Source organism: Alternaria hordeiaustralica (genome assembly GCF_023758085.1).
Source record: "Alternaria hordeiaustralica strain BMP 2776 chromosome Unknown scaffold_6, whole genome shotgun sequence".
In the NCBI taxonomy this organism is placed as follows: domain Eukaryota; kingdom Fungi; phylum Ascomycota; class Dothideomycetes; order Pleosporales; family Pleosporaceae; genus Alternaria; species Alternaria hordeiaustralica.
Window position 1 is genome coordinate 960,263 of NW_026056778.1, and position 16,370 is coordinate 976,632.

The following is a 16,370-nucleotide window of genomic DNA, read 5'->3' on the forward strand; positions in this document are numbered from 1 at the left end:
GTACGCACTGGTATACTACAGATTACGTTTCCGACGTTAAGATGCATGCGGCCCATGCCCGAACGCCTTGCTGACAATGACTTTCTCAGACTTGCAAAACATCATCCCAAATAATTACAGTACGCCCTTAAGCGAATGAACCGAAGTTGATTGCCAAACGGCTATGTCTTGTTTAACATGAGCACGAGTTTTCTTGCGGTGGCTGGCTGGGGTTGATGTTCACGTCGATCACTGCATCTTGGATTAGCATGGCGTTCACCGCAACAATGTGTACGTCGAGACGTACTCTGACTCTGCCCTTGTTGGCCTTCGCCCTCCATGCCCGGTAACGCCTGCGCAATTCTCTTGAACAGCGCCTTTACGTTGTGTCCGACCTTCGCGCTCGTCTCGATGAACATCAAGTTGTTCTTCTTGGCTTCTTCTTCACCCTGCGCCGTTGTAACCTCGCGCTTGTCGTTCAAGTCGGTCTTGTTGCCCACGAGCACAATAATGACATCGTTGCCGCGCTCGCCTCTGACATCGTCTACCCATTTTCTTGTGTTTTCAAACGTCTTCTTGTTTGTGATGTCGTATACAACCACGGCTACGCTAGAATCGCGGATGTAGGAGGGAATCAGGGAGCGGAATCGTTCCTGGCCGGCGGTATCCCAGAGCTGCAGGCGGACAGTCCGATCTTCGAGGTACATGGTCTGCGGCCAAGATTAGATGTTGAACTGGATTCCATATCTATGGCGGCTTTGCAGCGAGCATACCTTGCTTAGAAAGTCGATGCCGATGGTGGCTTGGTAGGTGTTGTCGAACGAGTCGTACATGAAGCGGGTAATTAGAGACGTCTTTCCCACTGCGAAGGTAGATTAGCACGTGTGTCGCAAACCGCCATATCTGCGATAGTATGCATACCACTTTGTTCGCCCAGGAATACGAGCCTGCAGCCGGTTAGTATACGAAGTTGGTCTCCGCCGCGGAGGACAGCTCACTTGAACTTCTTGAGCGGGTTTGAGTAGCCCGACTGCGCCATTGTGACTGAAGGTTGTAGATTTTGGGAGAATCGGAAGTCTCGAAATGTGTTATCGCAGAGGATCAGAAGCAATATCCCGGCCGTGTGTCTTGGTGGGGTGTCGTGTCTGAATAGGAGTGTCGGTCGAATCTGGAGGCCTGGCACCCTGGCGGCCAACACCGACTACCGAGTGCAGCAGGGGTCCCGGTGGGTCCAGCCCGTGCGCCGCTTTGCTGGTCGGAATTTTGGGTCGAACTTTTTGCGACAACGAACAACCCCACAACTACTTCGCGCACAGCAACCGTAAGATACCATGGCGGACACCGAAGCAGCGCCAGCGCAATACAAACAGTCGAGTCGCAAAGGCAAGAAGGCTTGGCGAAAGAATGTCGATGTCACAGAGATTCAATCCGGCCTAGAAGATGTGCGCGACCAGATCATTCAAGGGTGTGTACCAAATACAACACACTGTCGATGCACACACTAACGCCTCTACAGTGGTGTCATCTCTGAGAAGACCGCAGACGAACTTTTCGCTGTTGATGTCCTTGGATCGGCCGAGATCCAAAAAGAGGTCGCGAAACGACACAAGCCTCTCAAGGTCGACGAGATCCTCGCTAAGCGCTCTGCCGTTCCCGCCGTATCCACCCGAAAGCGACTCTCGGAAATCACCGACGATGGCAAGAGGAAGAAGGCAAAAGTATCAGGCAAAGAATACGACAGGCTGAGGGCGATTGCATACGGAGGCGAGCAGACCAAGAAGGACGTCGTACAGACTGGTGACGCCGCTTACGACCCATGGGCAGTTCAAGAGGTCAAGGAGGATCCTCGTTTCTCATACCTTGAGAAGAAGAAGCCCAAGGTCGAGCCGAAAACCCTGAAGCACGCTCCCATCTCGCAGGCAAAGACCGGCAAGGCTATTCCCTCAGTCCGCAAACCTACCGGTGGAAAGTCGTACAACCCCCTGTTGGAAGATTGGCGAAACGAGCTCATGCGCGAATCCGACAAGATCGTCGAGGTTGAGAAGAAGCGCCTGCAAGAGGCCCGCGAAGAGGCCGAGCTCATGGAGAGAGCAGCTGCTGAGACAGAATCTGACTCAGGCGAGGAGAGCGTGTGGGAGAGCGAGTGGGAAGGATTCAGTGACAATGAAGATAAGCAAGCCAAGAAGAAGAGGCCAGAGAGGAAGTCGCTGTCACAACGGAACAAGATCAAGAGGAGAAAGGACGCGCAAAGAAAGGCGGTCCACGAAGCGAAGATGAAGGCCAAGGAGCAACAGGTCCAGGAGATCAAGAGGTTAGCCAAGAGCGTAGAAGAGAAGGAGAAGGCGAGAGCCGCTGTGAAACAAGCTCTTGAACAGAGGAATGCAGAGCTCGCGGATGAGGAGGACGATGGCGAAGAATTGGAGCTGAGGAAGAAGCAGTTCGGCAAGGCACCGTAAGTACCTATCCACGTTTCACAAATCGAACAACTACTAATCGACCACAGTCTACCAGAGGCTCCGCTCGAAGTCGTACTACCAGACGAGCTCCGCGACTCTCTGCGTCTTCTCAAGCCAGAGGGCAATCTGCTCAAGGACCGCTTCAGGACTTTCATGCTCCAGGGCAAGGTCGAAGCCAGAAGACAGATCCCATACGCCAAGCAGAAGAAGTACCACGTGTCGGAGAAGTGGAGCTACAAGGACTGGCAATTGCCCAAATAGACAGATATGGATCGACGGGCCAGTACCGACACCCGTGTCGATCGGCGAATGCACTTCTTTTGCGACCACTATAATTTTGTCTCACTTGCAGTTGTTTGGTGACTCCCTAACTCACTCACAATGGTAGTTGGTTGGGCACAGGCCGCTGCATCCCCCGCAAGCCGTGAGCTACTTGTCATAGGACAGGTCAAGGTCGAATCTCCATCGGCGCAAGCTACGAACGGTATCAATCGTATGTTCCTTGTAACGCTTGTCTGATCCCGACCTTGCCGATTTGTACCACATGCAACGAAAAGTCAGAGCGCGCCTTCCCGTCCTAGCCTCACTGTTATAGTGGGTCACCTAAGCATTCTATCAGTGAAGAGCCAGAGATTGTGTCACCGGCAGGCGTGTTTGCTACATCGAGACGTTATCTGCTCGATTTGTATTAGCCTACGGGTAGAGACATGCTCTCACCTCCTCCGTCTTCGCTCTCGACCAAGGCTCCCTCACTCCCCATCTCTGCTCGCACGACCCATTCAGACAGAAAGACCCAGTCACGACGCAACAGCATGGCAATCCAAGGTGAGTCGCCCTCTTTTCTGCTCATGTCACTTTACTGACCTTCAGCAGGTCCTTTCCGATGCTCGAACTGCAATGTTATCGAAGAACCCGCCAATCCTCTCAAGCGCTGCGGCGGCTGCAAGGTGCTCCGTTACTGCTCTCTACCTTGCCAGAAGGCGCATTGGAAAGATGTCCACAAACACCGGTGCAACAAACCTCGTAACGACAAGGATGAGAACTGGCCTGAACAACATATGCCTGCACGCATCTACCCGCACAACACTCACCTCAGTATCAAGTTTGTGGAAGCATATGACGGGGTTATGCCCGGTCTTATCAAACAAGATGAGCCTATGACAATTCACGAGCAGAAAGCTTCCGCTTCTGACAAGATTCTACTGAACAAAGACGAGCCGACAACCTACAAACTCCTCATCGAGAGCTTCCGCGCTTGGGATGAGACAAAACGTTGCAGCCTCGGAACTATGATAGACCCACGCGACTCGTATATGGACGCCACCGTCAAGTACAACACCGGCTACCTCTTCCAAGGACTACTTAAGCACATCGCCAATAGCGAGAAGACTGTGGGGATCCTTCCTGCATGGTGGAGTGCAGACAAAAGAGACGCATGCATCGAAGTCGCAAAAGTGATGTATCACTGGGATGACCTTCCTGAGGCAGGTATTCCCAAGGAGGTGAACGAGTGGCGCCGGTATGGGGGCCCGTCTATGAGATCGCCTTTGCGTGCGCTGGGCATGAAGATTGAGGGGATCGATACCCTTGAGGCGGTAAAGCTGGGATACTTCAAAGTAAAGAAATTGCCGGACGGACGCATCGTTATCCATAACGAGACCGATTTGAGCTACCTGGAATGAGTGGTTCTGCAACCATCATATACTCTGAGATTGATTCTGGGGTGTCGGTAGTGCGCAAGAGGTTCATATCACGACTGCGAAAAATGTAACTAAAGAGAAGTTGGAAATCCGTCTTCAAAATGTCGAGTCTAGTTTGCAAAGTGATCAAGTGCAATGCAGAAGGACATGACGGCAAAGCAGTACCCGGTATCCTGGATTGTGGGGTATGCAGCGCACGGGCTTCTACGCGTCATCTCACGAGCGAGACAGCTTTGACACTTTGAACTACGCGACTTGTCAGCGGTGACGAGCTCGTGCCTTGACTACTTACTCCTATTCTCGATGTAATCTCTTAGTCCCCAATGCGGCTCATTCCCGACAGACGAACCTAAGCATGCCATCCTCCTCCCGCCGCACTCAGCACGCATCAGCATCCAACAGCGCCGACGAAAGCTCTCCCAAGTTCACGCCCTCTCCACGCTCCTCACATTCTTCCGATGGACTTTCCATGATACAGGAGCCGAACTCTTTCGAACTACGAACAATTACTCCACGAGATGAACCCGCATCTAAAGAGGAGCTGGGAGAGGAAGATGAGGGCTTCCTTCCTAGTATACGGCGCGCCTCCTTGGACTCTGTGCAGAGCTATGAGTTGTATACACCAGATGAGGATCGCACAGTGCTCAAGAAGCTTGATCGTCGCCTAGTCGCGTTCATGGCTTTGTTGTACATGCTGAGCTTCTTGGATCGGTCGAGTGAGTACTTTCTACACCTAGAAGACTCGTAGGGGAGACATGTACGTCAGATGTGCGTGAAGCAGGTCTGGTAGACTCTGCGACACTTGCTGATGAACTTGGTAGATATCGGCAATGCGCGCATAGCTGGTCTGGCAGATGACCTAAAGCTCAGCTCCACGCAGTATGAGTGGTTACTGTGGGCGTTCTACATCACATACATTCTTTTCGAATGGATGACACTACTGTAGGTGGTCGCCAGTTGTAAGCGCCGCGCCGCTAATTTCAATAGGTATCGTATCGTGCCGCCGCATATCTATATATCTCTATGCATCCTTTCTTGGGGCATAGTTGCATCACTCCAGGCAGTAGCGACATCCTTCGGGTTCCTCCTTGCGCTGCGAGCCCTACTTGGCATCAGCGAAGCAGCATTTGGACCTGGCGTACCCTTCTACCTATCCTTCTTCTTCCGCCGATCCGAGCTCGCCTTTCGAACCGGACTCTTCATTAGCGCCAGTCCTCTTTCAGCATCGTTCGCCGGGGCGCTGGCCTACGTCATCACCAAAGTCGGTGAACATGGCCCGCTTAGTCCTTGGAGACTACTCTTTCTGCTGGAAGGGTTTCCTTCCGTATTGATTGCCGTCTGGGCATGGGACTTTGTACCGGATGGACCAGGACTGGCGAAGTGGCTAAGCCCCCGACAGCGCGAGGTTGCAGTAATGAGACTGAGGTCAGAAAAGGAGAGCGAAAATGAAGACCAAGAAGAGAAATACCAGGGTGGACGAAGAAGAGGACGTGTGGACTTCCACGAAGTTCTACAGACCCTAAAGGATCCGAAGTCTTACCTGACAGCGCTCATGTTCTTTAGCTGTAACGTGGCCTTTAGTTCCATGCCTGTGTTCCTGCCGACCGTAATCCGAGATATGGGCTGGGAGTCCATCACGGCTCAAGGACTTTCAGCTCCGCCATACCTCTTCGCTTTTGTCGTCGTCCTTACGACTGCATATTACTCCGATCGATTACAATCACGCTCAACGTTCATCATGCTTCACTCTCTCCTGGCAACGATCGGGTACGGTACCATTGCCATTTCAGGATACCTACAGTCTGACAACACAATGATCCGCTACATCGCACTCTATCCTGCCGCCGCAGGCTTCTTCAGCGCTATCACGATCATCATTACATGGACACTCAACAACCAAGAGAGCGACAGCAAGAAAGGCACCGGTATGGCTCTCTTGAACATCATTGGCCAGATGGGCCCACTAGTTGGCACGAGCATCTTTCCAGACGACGACGGCCCTTATTACGTCAAGGGTATGAGTATATGTGCTGGATTCATGCTTCTCGTCGGCATCCTCGCTGCAATACTGAGGTGGGTGCTGATAAGAGAGAATCGAAAGCTGAACAATGGTCGCAGTGCAGAGTATGCTGGTGTGCCGCTGGATGAGGGTGGGAGCATGAGAAGAGAAAGGAAGAAGTTTACTTTCATGTTGTAGATGGGCAGCGCACCTACGATTGTCATCTATTTATAATCACACCCAAAATCTAGGAGATTATCCACTTCAAGACGACCATTTCCTATATTTGACCACCATCATATAAAGGCGCAAAGCGCCTATTTAGTTACTTCGCTATTCGACTGAATCCAGACCAAGAAGTCGCACTGCTTTCGCGCCACAGGCACCGGTTCAAGTCAACCTCGTTATAGGCGGAGAATCTGGTAAGGGAATCGCGGCAGGGTTCAGTGACCTCATCACCGGTGTAGGCGGGAAAGGCGCAAAAGGCCAAGTCGATGAGGTAGCTTCCGAATCGTGCTGCTGCGGAGAATTTGGTGACACTCCCGATTGGAAATTCGGTGGTGGTGGACGTGTGTAAGAAGGCATTCGCATCTGCCATGGTATCATTGGTTGTGGATAGAATGGTAGAAGGTGATCTTCGCCGCCCTGTCCATGCCAAGTATGATTATAGGAACGTGGCGGTTGTCGAGACGGTCGAGATGATCGAGATCCATGGTGACAGCAGTAGCACATAATGATTCCAATGACAATGCATGGGATAAACACGGCGATGAGGATGATACCTGCTTTGTCTCTTTCGCTCATGGCTGAATCGAGTACTTGCACCCTGGTTTTGGAGAATCTCTGAGCCAAGTGAAAGAGTGTTAAGCAAGTAGGGTAGAATCGGACTTTTTCACTATCAATACGGGCATGTTAGACAAGCAATGGTTGCATTGATTGCAATGAGCGTTTACTGACAACGCATCGAGAGTTCGAACGGCCTTGATAGGCCATAACCCGTTACCATCGCATCTAGAAACACATCCTCTGTGAGCGTTCGGTACTTCATCCGTTCGATGCAGTGTGTTGCAAGCCTGGAACATAATTCCATGCCACCCACACTAGAAAGTGAAAGATCTCATCGGCCTGCTTGGCCTTCGCGCCTGCTCCACCATCTCCGTTTCCTGCGGTCTGATCATCTCTGGCGTGATATCCAAGCCATCGTACATCTCGTTCAGCAGATGCTGTTCTCTTGTTCGTCTTCTAGAAGGTACGTATCTTGTATTGGCAGCGTGTACTCTTGGAGCGTATCTAGGAAGGCCGAAGTCGTATCTGTATGACGCATATCTCTTAGATTGGGTCTTGGACGGTTGTTTGAAACGTGGACTGTAATACGCTGGCTCGAATGGCGGGGATGTGTAATCAGTCCAGTCCGTATCCACTGTATATGATCGCGTTCGCCTTGGACGCTTTCTACCACGTTGGAGATGGCAGTGGCAACGAGGACATAGAGCGGCGATAGCTATGATCAGGGGGACGAACACGGCTACGAAGATGACGCCTATGAGATCTCTGTCGTTCATCGCTTACGGTCGTTGTGTAGCAAAGCTCAAACGGTGACGGTAGGACATTGACACTAGTGTTATAACAAGAAGCCACAAAATGGCAGTTATACAACCAAGACTACGGTCAGGTTTGTCAATGTACTCGTGTCGTTTGGTAAACCGGCCATTCGTTGTGATGGGCAAACCCTGGGCTTGTTGACGCATCTGTCACGGAACGACAGATTTGTTGGAAAAACATTACAATGTTTGTGATAGACAACTGTTGCTAACGTGCGTAGGGACTGCCAAGTTGAAATACCAGTAAAGAAATTGACTATCTAAGCTAATTATATCGTACAAACTTAATCGACAACGCTAAGCGCCTACCGCGTAGACAGCCTCGTGGGCAAACCTCATTGACCTTAGACGGCAAGACCTAATGCAGCGCCCGAAGCGTTTGCTCGACTGCGATACCCAAGCCTCCAACACCCAAAACAGTCCACAACCATTTGTTGCTTAGCTCATCGACGCTCGGCCAGAAAGCATTCTTATCCGCTCTGAACTTCTCCAATTCGCGGAACTTCTCGGGGTGAGATGCGGAGTATCGGCGTTCTTGGTGTTTCTCTTTCTCGGCGTCGCCGCCAAAGAAGCGGAGGAAGGCGTAATTCGCGGCGGGGCCTAGGAGTTCGATTGGGGCGAGCATGTCTGAGCCGTAAAGCATAACGATGAAGGAGATGTGTACGAGGGCGTCGCCAAGGTAACTACACGACGTTAGCGAGTGACATAGAATGTGGAGCAGGGATACATACTTGGGATTACGGACGATGCTCCATACTCCTTCGCGCATGATGCCCTTGTTGCCTTCGGCCTTGAACTGGTCTAGCTGGTAGTCTGCAAGTGTCTCCATCGCCAATCCTGAAGAGAACAAGCCGACAGCAAACATCTGAACAAAGGGGTGGTAGCCTGTCATGACAGCACCTTCGTGTCGGAATGGTGCGGTAAACGGCAGACTGATGAGCATCTGGAAGAAGGCCTCGGGTATGAAGACTTTGAACAACGCGCTGTTCCAGAAGCCCTCCTCCTTCTTGACTTCGGCATATCGTGGGTCGTCCTCGCCTCGTTGAATGGAACGGTTAACGATGCGATAAAAGAGACGCCCTCCCCATAGTGTAACACCCGTGAGAATAACACGCTCGTGCCATGATAGACGACTGAATGCTTGCGAGACGGTGTAGCCTTGAGCAAGACGACGTCCAACGGCAGACCACCAGGCGTTCACGACCTGACCACTGGGCCAAAGCCAGTCCTTGGCTTCGACGCGGTTTGTGTATCGCGCAGCTCCGTACGCAATGATGGCCAAGCCAGAATGCAGGGTGAGTGATGGGACAAGGGTGTCTTTCAGGATGCCTACATCGAAAAGTGAAGCATTGTGGACATGGACCTTGGAGTGAGTCGTATCCACATACGCCGCAGGTACTGAGGCCGGTGAGCGGTTGGTGGCGGGTCTTGGGCTGCTGCCTGAGCCGGGCTGCAGGTAAAAGTCGTGAGGTTTCTGTTCAGCGACTTGAACGCGAACGTCCGGAGGACGCGTTGGGTCGCTCGACGATGAGCTGAACCAGCCAGACGCCATTATACGAGCAGTATCTGTCAAACAAAGGGGTGTGAGCTGAGGTTGCGCGGACTGTCACGAGCAGACGGCTTTAACGCTCTCGCTGCTGGAGCTTTCCCCGCATTCGAACGGAGGCAGGCGCGTGTTGGACCGCATCTCATTCGCCCGGTTGCAGGTGGAATTTCATCCGTGAATGAAGTAATCCACTTTGACCCAATGATGTGGTAATGTTTAATCAGCCAGCCGGGCTGTGTGCAGTGGTGTGAGGTTTGTCGCGTCCTGTTTGCGTGGTGGATTCGCGTGACGAAAGTCCGTGATGTCATCAAGGCCCATGCTTCAACGCCAGTGAGGCCCACATGTTTGACCACTAGGTGCGGCAAGTGCACGCAAGAATGCCCCTCACGCCGAGATACTATCGTGATACTCGAGCAAAGAACATATAGGAAACACCAACAAGTGACACTGCTTCGATTGTCTTGATTTCAGTTATGTCATCTAACAAGCCCCATGCGTTCAACCCGGAAAACGTACCGGAACCTCCACCGACATATAACCAAGTCTGCATCACTCCAATAGTGCCGTCATCCAAATTGATCACCCTTGCTGGTCAAACGGGCCTTCGAAAAGACCATACCATCCCATCCGATATTAAAGAGCAAGCGAAGGGCGCTTATGATAGTATTCACAAGTGCTTGGCTGCGGCTGGAGCCACACCACGAGACATTGTACGCTTTGAACCTTGATTGAGCACTTTCAAGGCAGTGTTGGCCATGCCACTAACTTTGATGTAATCAGGTGCATGTTCGACACTACATCGTCAAGGAGACCGGCAACCCAGAGCAGGATCGAAAGGATGTAGTAGATCGTGGCTGGGGAGATATTTGGATCGAATTCATGGACAATGAGGCGGATGGGCATAGACCGCCTGATACGGTTGTCGGTGTTGCAAGTCTGGCGAAGAAGGAACTGTTGTATGAGTGTGAAGTTACCGCTATGATTAGCTAGTCGCTGTCTCGACATGTCATCCATAGACGTCAGACTCAGCACACAGCAAAGCTAATGCCAACGAAGTCAGCGAAGAGCAGAAGTGTCCACACCATTAGCGCATTGGCGCTTTGCAACAATCCGAGTTTGAATTCGGCGCAGACGACATCGTTGCGCCCATAAAGTTCACCGCAGAACAGCTGAGATCTAAAGCTGTTCAGGGAAAATGCATTGGAATGCATGTCACCCTGTGGGAAGAAATAGTCGAGAAGGACCTGGTAGTGAAGGCGCAGTAACAATAGCGCCTGGAAAAGATACCGGACCACGAACGCACAGATGGAGGGCGACCCTCGGAGGATGAGCTGGAGGCAATGCTTGTATGACATCATGCCTATTCTACTAGAGACGGGCCCGAGAATGAAGACAGACGGGAGGTCTTCGAATGACTTCCGAAGATAAGCAGAGTCTGGTTTGCGAGGTCTTACGCGCCGTCGGCGTGTTCTGGAAGTGGTAACAGACTGACAGCCGTTGCAGGCGGATCGAGGGGTACGATCGGCTGTACCTGCCATTCAGGGCTTAGTGCGACTGGTCGCGGGCATCACCACCGGCTCGCAATGGAGATAAGCACGTCACTTGGGTATATTGTCAATTGAGATAGCTTTGCTCGCCTTTTGCTTGTAATTCGATCTCTCTTGTTCACGATGGCACCTAAATCGTTGTTGCTACTAGCATCTTCTCTCAAGCTCTTCGCAAGCGCTCGCGATGTTACCTTCCCGCCAATTTCTGGCTATTCGTCGCAGCAGATTATTGCTCATGGCAACCTTGAAATGGACATCACTCAAGCAAAGTTTGCAGGGCTGATGACATACGCCAATTTGCCGTATGTGCACTGTTTAGCAGCAGAAGGCCAGGATGTGGAACCATTCGACATCGCAATTCTTGGTGCGCCGTTTGACACTGTAGGTTATGTCCATTGTGTGCGCGAGACTCCGCATCGGAGTCGGGTGCATCGCAACAGTCAAGGTTAACAACGGGCAGGGCGTTACGGCACGGCCTGGGGCGCGCTTCGGCCCGAGTGGCATCAGGCAGGGCTCCAGTCGGATATCGCCAGACGCTGCTTGGTCAATATATACAGGTATGTCGCATTATGATGAGGGTGCCCGTATGGGTGTTCATCCCGCAAGCACGGACTTAGAGCGTTGTTCAAACTAAAGCAACAACGAGCGGCACATGTTACACCACGCCATCTTGACAAGTTGTGTTCTCGAGGCGTCCATTCGTGCGCTAGAATTTGTCCTGTGTACCCTAATCTTGGTTGCAGTTTCTTGTTGTCTTGATGATGCTGCTCCGTTCGCTCCTGTATGAAGCCAACATTGCATCGAGAGGCACTAATCATTGACAAAGCGACTTTGGAACGTACTGACTAACGGGGCTCAGGCGAGAACGTCTTCGCGGATTGGGCAAGAGTTATCGACTGCGGCGACGCTCCTTTAACATTTCTGGTAAAACATTGAACGAACGACCAAGGAAGACTATAACTAACGTACCTGGAAGGATAACACTGCGGCCCTGAAGCAGCTTGATAAGGCGCACAAGGTCGGTGAACGTACGCAATGACTGGTTCAAATGTCTGACGACCATCGCCAAGATCGTGTCCTCAAGAGCGACCAATTCGAGCGAGCGCACGACACCAAAGATCGTGACGCTAGGTGGCGATCATACCACAACTTTGTCGGCTCTTCGATCGACTCATCATCATTGGGGGCCGGTGAGCGTAATACACTTCGACAGTCACATCGGTAGGCTCGCGGCACGTTTTGCTGAGCTTCACTGACAGCTGCGTAGACACCTGGGACCCAGAAGTACTAGGTAAGCCGAAGTGTTCACCGATCTGTTTAGAAACTGACATAGTAAAGGAGGAGGTATCTCCCATTATGCGTGAGTCTAGCTATGAGAACTTACCCTGGACATCGCTGAGACAGCACGACAGTGGTGTCAACCATGGAACATTCTTGCACATCGCTCATGAGGAAGGCTTGATCCGAAATACTAGTATACACGCGGGCATCCGAGCTCCTGTGGTACGACCGAAAGGTGATGTGCGCAACGACCTTCGATGTGGTTTTGAGATGGTCAAGGCTCGGGCAATCGATCGATTGGGTGTAGCTGGAATGATCGACAAGCTCAAATCTCGCGTCGCTGGAACGAAGGTCTACATCAGTGTCGATATAGACGTACTCGATCCGGCATTCGCACCTGGTAAGTCGTCAAACAAAACACACAGATATTTCGTTACACAGTGACTGACATGTAAAAATAGCCACGGGAACAGCCGAAGTCGGTGGCTGGAGCACACGAGAGCTTTTGTCTATTCTGGACGGTCTCGAAGGACTAGACGTCGTTGGGGCAGATGTTGGTACGTATTTTCCGAGCCCCGTTGACTTATTAGTAAGAGCACTAGAAGCTGACTGAATGTACTCGTCGCAGTGGAAGTGGCTCCCATTTACGATAACCCGGGTGAAACCACCGTATTGGCCGCTGCAGAGGTCGTTCACTCTCTAATTGCTTTGATGGTGAAGTCGCCATCTTAGCGATGATACCGTCATAACTCAATAGGGGTTGTGACACGGGTAGAAGTCAGGTGGGTTCATAGGCAGAACGATCTCTGGCTGTGTCGTTTTGTTGGGTATCTGGGCAGCTTAGCAGGCACACTATCAGCCATCATACTTCACCATGCTCGACACGGTGCCTACCATCTCAGAACTTGAGGATGATTTGATATCATCGTACGACCATAAATAGTACACTTCCTCGGACACAGACTGAATGTGATGGATTCGGTTTGCTTCCAAGCTTTGTGGTCTCATCGAATCGCTTCTCCACATTTTCAGTGCAGTGCATGTGACACTCAAAGCGCCTTTCAGTTGACTCAGTAGAACCTAGTTGCTTGGAACTGCTACATTACACGGGCCGATAGTATGGCGTGTGCTAGTCGACGATTGGAGACATGGACCGTCTAGAGGTTGGCGCCATCAGAAGGTAACCGTCCGACTATGTTGTAACGCTTGCTGAAGAACGTATGCCAATCATTAAGAACCTGTTTTTCCTTATCGGAAAGTCCGGAGTAGTCCGATATGCAGTCTTCAGGCTTGAGAGAAGACAGACCGAGGGCACGGTTGGGCTCTTTCCCCGCAAACACTAGGACGATAGGTTAGTCGTTTATGGTACGACTTGATGCTGCATCTCAGGCGACAAACCGTGATAACCCTTCCCAGGTGCGTACGTCTCCTTGCCGCTCACGTCGAACACGTCACCCTGATGATGGTCAACTTCTTCTGCGCTTGCACGAGAACACCATTGAAGAAAAGCAGCTATCGTTACCTTGATTGCGACAAGAGTGGGTAGACCCTCGTTTGTGCCTGCTGGTGGTCAGTGCCTGGCCACTCAAATACCAGCCAGTCGCTGCAAAGCCGTACCATCACACTTTGCAAGGTAATCGCGTTCAATGACATCATCCTTTGGCGGGTTCAGTGCGACGGGTTGCTTTGGCGCAAACTTCTCCTTCTTCGGCTGCTCTGTAGAGTCTGACATGGTGGAGTTCAAGATATCGGTGTAAATGATGCAGAATGTCGGATGGGAAGTCACGATGCTGGCCTGTCTGCTGGGCAGGTGCCCAGGTGGGGCTCCACGCCCATGCCGCGCTAGGTTAGTAGCACGAGCCTCATGTCATTTCCCGAGGTCGTCACGAACTTCCTCATTGCACACGCCACGACCAACCAATCTGTGACGCCACACGTGTCCTGATCTGGCCCTACATACGTGAAGTTGATGTTCGCAGTTTCGATACCGGCATCAATGCGCCTCTCGGGAGAGCCGTCAGTAATTACGAGCACCACGTCTCAATTGCCCATTGGAGACACTCGCCGTTCATACGAGGCTATATGCCTGTTACCATATATTTGGTGATATGTAGGTACAATACTAATAGTGTACAGTGAAGATCGTAGCCACAGAATATGGCGCCCAAACTTTCCACTTAGGACGTTACAAGCGTTAGGCTTCGCCGCAAAAGCAATTGAACAACCGCCCAGGCGTGCAAACAATCACGAAACCCCGACAAGTATGATGAAAGCCTCCCTTCGATATCCGATACGACTCTTCACTATGTTGTAGAGGCGCACCTGCTTTCTCGAGCCGACAGAAGACGATTGGTCGAAACCAGGTGGTGGCTATTGCTAGCATTGCATCCACAGAACCAATTATCTTCCGCTGGCGACGGTGTACGCTGACTGGGACGTATGTACTGCCGGATCGTACTGGCTCTGTCTGACACAGTTGGTGCAGTTTGTTTCCCGTTGATCCCATGTTCTTCTGACGTTCCAAGCGCCAAAACATTGGTGGCCGGGATCGTTGCGTGCGAAATGGCAGTGCTGCATGAGCCGGTACTCGTCATGGCCACACGGAAACTGGATCTTTTCGTAGAAGCACATCGCAAAGGCGCTGATGGTATGACTATCTGTCCGATCCTGTGTTCGGGAACTACAGCCATTGTCAGCTCGCTGGCCGTGGTGGAACCTGGCGAACTTACATCCAAAGCACGTGTGCGTGTCTGTCTCGTACTCGAGATCGGCGATTGTGAACACAGATTTCAGCTGGATCTTGAACAAGCTTTTGGTGTATGGAATTCCAGAAGACCGTGGAGAAAATCTGGGGAAATCTGGGGGTTGCACTTCCAAGGAGAATGTCACGAACCTTTATACGCCACCAACCCACGTCACCGCGGTCGCCATACGCTTTTCCCCACGGCCCCTTAGCCGCCATTTCCTTTGAGTAATCTCATGGACTAGAACAATACCTTGTCGCGGTGAAGTCACACACAAAGAGCGCAAGCCCTCTCAAGCCGATAGATTGCTCGCCACACTGGAGACCTTGTCCAAGCTTTTCCGCTCAGCGCGCACATACAGTCTTGTCGTCACAAGTCCTTTGTTACATTGCATTAGTGTGGTAGAAGCATGCACACTTCGTATCCGTAACAAAGAGGCATAGGAGTGGTGCTGCAGCTACGTGAGCCTGAGTCGATCTGTACCTAGGTATTACTATCCTGGGCCGCACAGATGCAAACTGCATCCGCAGCAGACCCTGGTCATGGATGCCGTTCCACGAGCCCGGAACTTGGTCCTAGTGCCCAGGAAAAGACTACTTCAACATTCGCTATGGGCATTGACAACATCTCTCGCTAGTTCGCCGCAATCTGGTCTAAGAAGAGAAAACTGTTCTAGCTGGACCCTTCCCTTCAGATATACTGCATGCTTAAACTCACCATATCCTACTCGGGATACATTCGAGAGAAAACAAGATCTACCCTCCTGACAGAACTCCCGCAAAACTCAGCTGCAGCTCGACGCACGGTCGTCTCCACTACTGGAAATGTCTCCCAAGCCAATACACATCTGCCTTGACATGCATGATACATCTTGAGGTATCAGCGCTTGCGGACGTCCACTTACTCTCTCAGTCAAGTTGCCACTGAGATGGGATATGTGAAGCAAACCCTAAACGATTCAGCACACCCTCGCTGTATCCGCTTCCCCGACTAATATGGAGTACTCGAGTCGAGTAAATAGTCTTAATACAGCTGCCTGCAGGTCTCGCATGAGTGGGAAGGATCTTGGTACACGGAAATCGCCCGCCAACCAAAACAGATGAACTGGATCTCGCTCACCACTGCATGATGTAGTATACGGAAACTGCACGCGGGTGCGGGAGTCAACTTCCCTATTGCAGGGTACTCATACCACGGCGAAGACCATGTTAACCCCTCGTTCACACGATCTCAAATTTTTCCTATCCGCTGTAAGCATGCTTCTTTTCCCGTGCGCTTCGCAATCACTAGCCGCTTCCCCGTTGTACCCCCACATAGTCGAAACACACTGGCTGTTACAACTTTGGAAACCCAGGCCATGAGCACGTCTGGACACGAGTGAGCGGCACGATCGTTGAGTGGACGTTTCGTATTACCCGGACAACGGCGTAAACCCTTTTGGTCCACGCTTGTCAATCGAGCAGTATCATGGACACCCCGTTAGTAGAGCGATGCATCTATCGTCACTGGAGAATACA

At 51.6% G+C, this 16,370-nt stretch overlaps 7 protein-coding genes across 7 annotated transcripts; 4 read left to right on the top strand and 3 right to left on the bottom strand.

Moving 5' to 3' along the window:
• Positions 1 to 172: 172 nt before the first annotated feature.
• RAB6B (Ras- protein Rab-6B) lies at positions 173 to 1,018 on the bottom strand (the record flags this gene model as incomplete). The annotated part of the gene is made up of 5 exons (XM_049386826.1): positions 173 to 231; positions 287 to 689; positions 753 to 841; positions 901 to 926; positions 978 to 1,018. 5 exons carry the CDS (start codon positions 1,016 to 1,018, stop codon positions 173 to 175), a joined length of 618 nt encoding a protein of 205 aa, XP_049245596.1.
• A 292-nt stretch (positions 1,019 to 1,310) lies between these two features.
• J4E84_004219 (uncharacterized protein) lies at positions 1,311 to 2,696 on the top strand (the record flags this gene model as incomplete). Its single annotated transcript, XM_049386827.1, has 3 exons — positions 1,311 to 1,444; positions 1,496 to 2,431; positions 2,483 to 2,696. 3 exons carry the CDS (start codon positions 1,311 to 1,313, stop codon positions 2,694 to 2,696), a joined length of 1,284 nt encoding a protein of 427 aa, XP_049245597.1.
• A 551-nt stretch (positions 2,697 to 3,247) lies between these two features.
• Positions 3,248 to 4,117, top strand: J4E84_004220 (uncharacterized protein; the record flags this gene model as incomplete). The annotated part of the gene is made up of 2 exons (XM_049386828.1): positions 3,248 to 3,260; positions 3,309 to 4,117. 2 exons carry the CDS (start codon positions 3,248 to 3,250, stop codon positions 4,115 to 4,117), a joined length of 822 nt encoding a protein of 273 aa, XP_049245598.1.
• A 373-nt stretch (positions 4,118 to 4,490) lies between these two features.
• On the top strand, positions 4,491 to 6,332 carry J4E84_004221 (uncharacterized protein; the record flags this gene model as incomplete). The annotated part of the gene is made up of 4 exons (XM_049386829.1): positions 4,491 to 4,851; positions 4,957 to 5,077; positions 5,123 to 6,208; positions 6,254 to 6,332. 4 exons carry the CDS (start codon positions 4,491 to 4,493, stop codon positions 6,330 to 6,332), a joined length of 1,647 nt encoding a protein of 548 aa, XP_049245599.1.
• Positions 6,333 to 8,093: 1,761 nt separating this feature from the next.
• On the bottom strand, positions 8,094 to 9,287 carry J4E84_004222 (uncharacterized protein; the record flags this gene model as incomplete). Its single annotated transcript, XM_049386830.1, has 2 exons — positions 8,094 to 8,418; positions 8,467 to 9,287. 2 exons carry the CDS (start codon positions 9,285 to 9,287, stop codon positions 8,094 to 8,096), a joined length of 1,146 nt encoding a protein of 381 aa, XP_049245600.1.
• Positions 9,288 to 12,184: 2,897 nt separating this feature from the next.
• On the top strand, positions 12,185 to 12,722 carry J4E84_004223 (uncharacterized protein; the record flags this gene model as incomplete). The annotated part of the gene is made up of 2 exons (XM_049386831.1): positions 12,185 to 12,509; positions 12,571 to 12,722. 2 exons carry the CDS (start codon positions 12,185 to 12,187, stop codon positions 12,720 to 12,722), a joined length of 477 nt encoding a protein of 158 aa, XP_049245601.1.
• Positions 12,723 to 13,266: 544 nt separating this feature from the next.
• On the bottom strand, positions 13,267 to 13,841 carry J4E84_004224 (uncharacterized protein; the record flags this gene model as incomplete). Its single annotated transcript, XM_049386832.1, has 4 exons — positions 13,267 to 13,448; positions 13,508 to 13,565; positions 13,632 to 13,669; positions 13,727 to 13,841. The coding sequence occupies 4 exons, from the start codon at positions 13,839 to 13,841 to the stop codon at positions 13,267 to 13,269; spliced, it is 393 nt and encodes a 130-aa protein (XP_049245602.1).
• Positions 13,842 to 16,370: the final 2,529 nt, after the last annotated feature.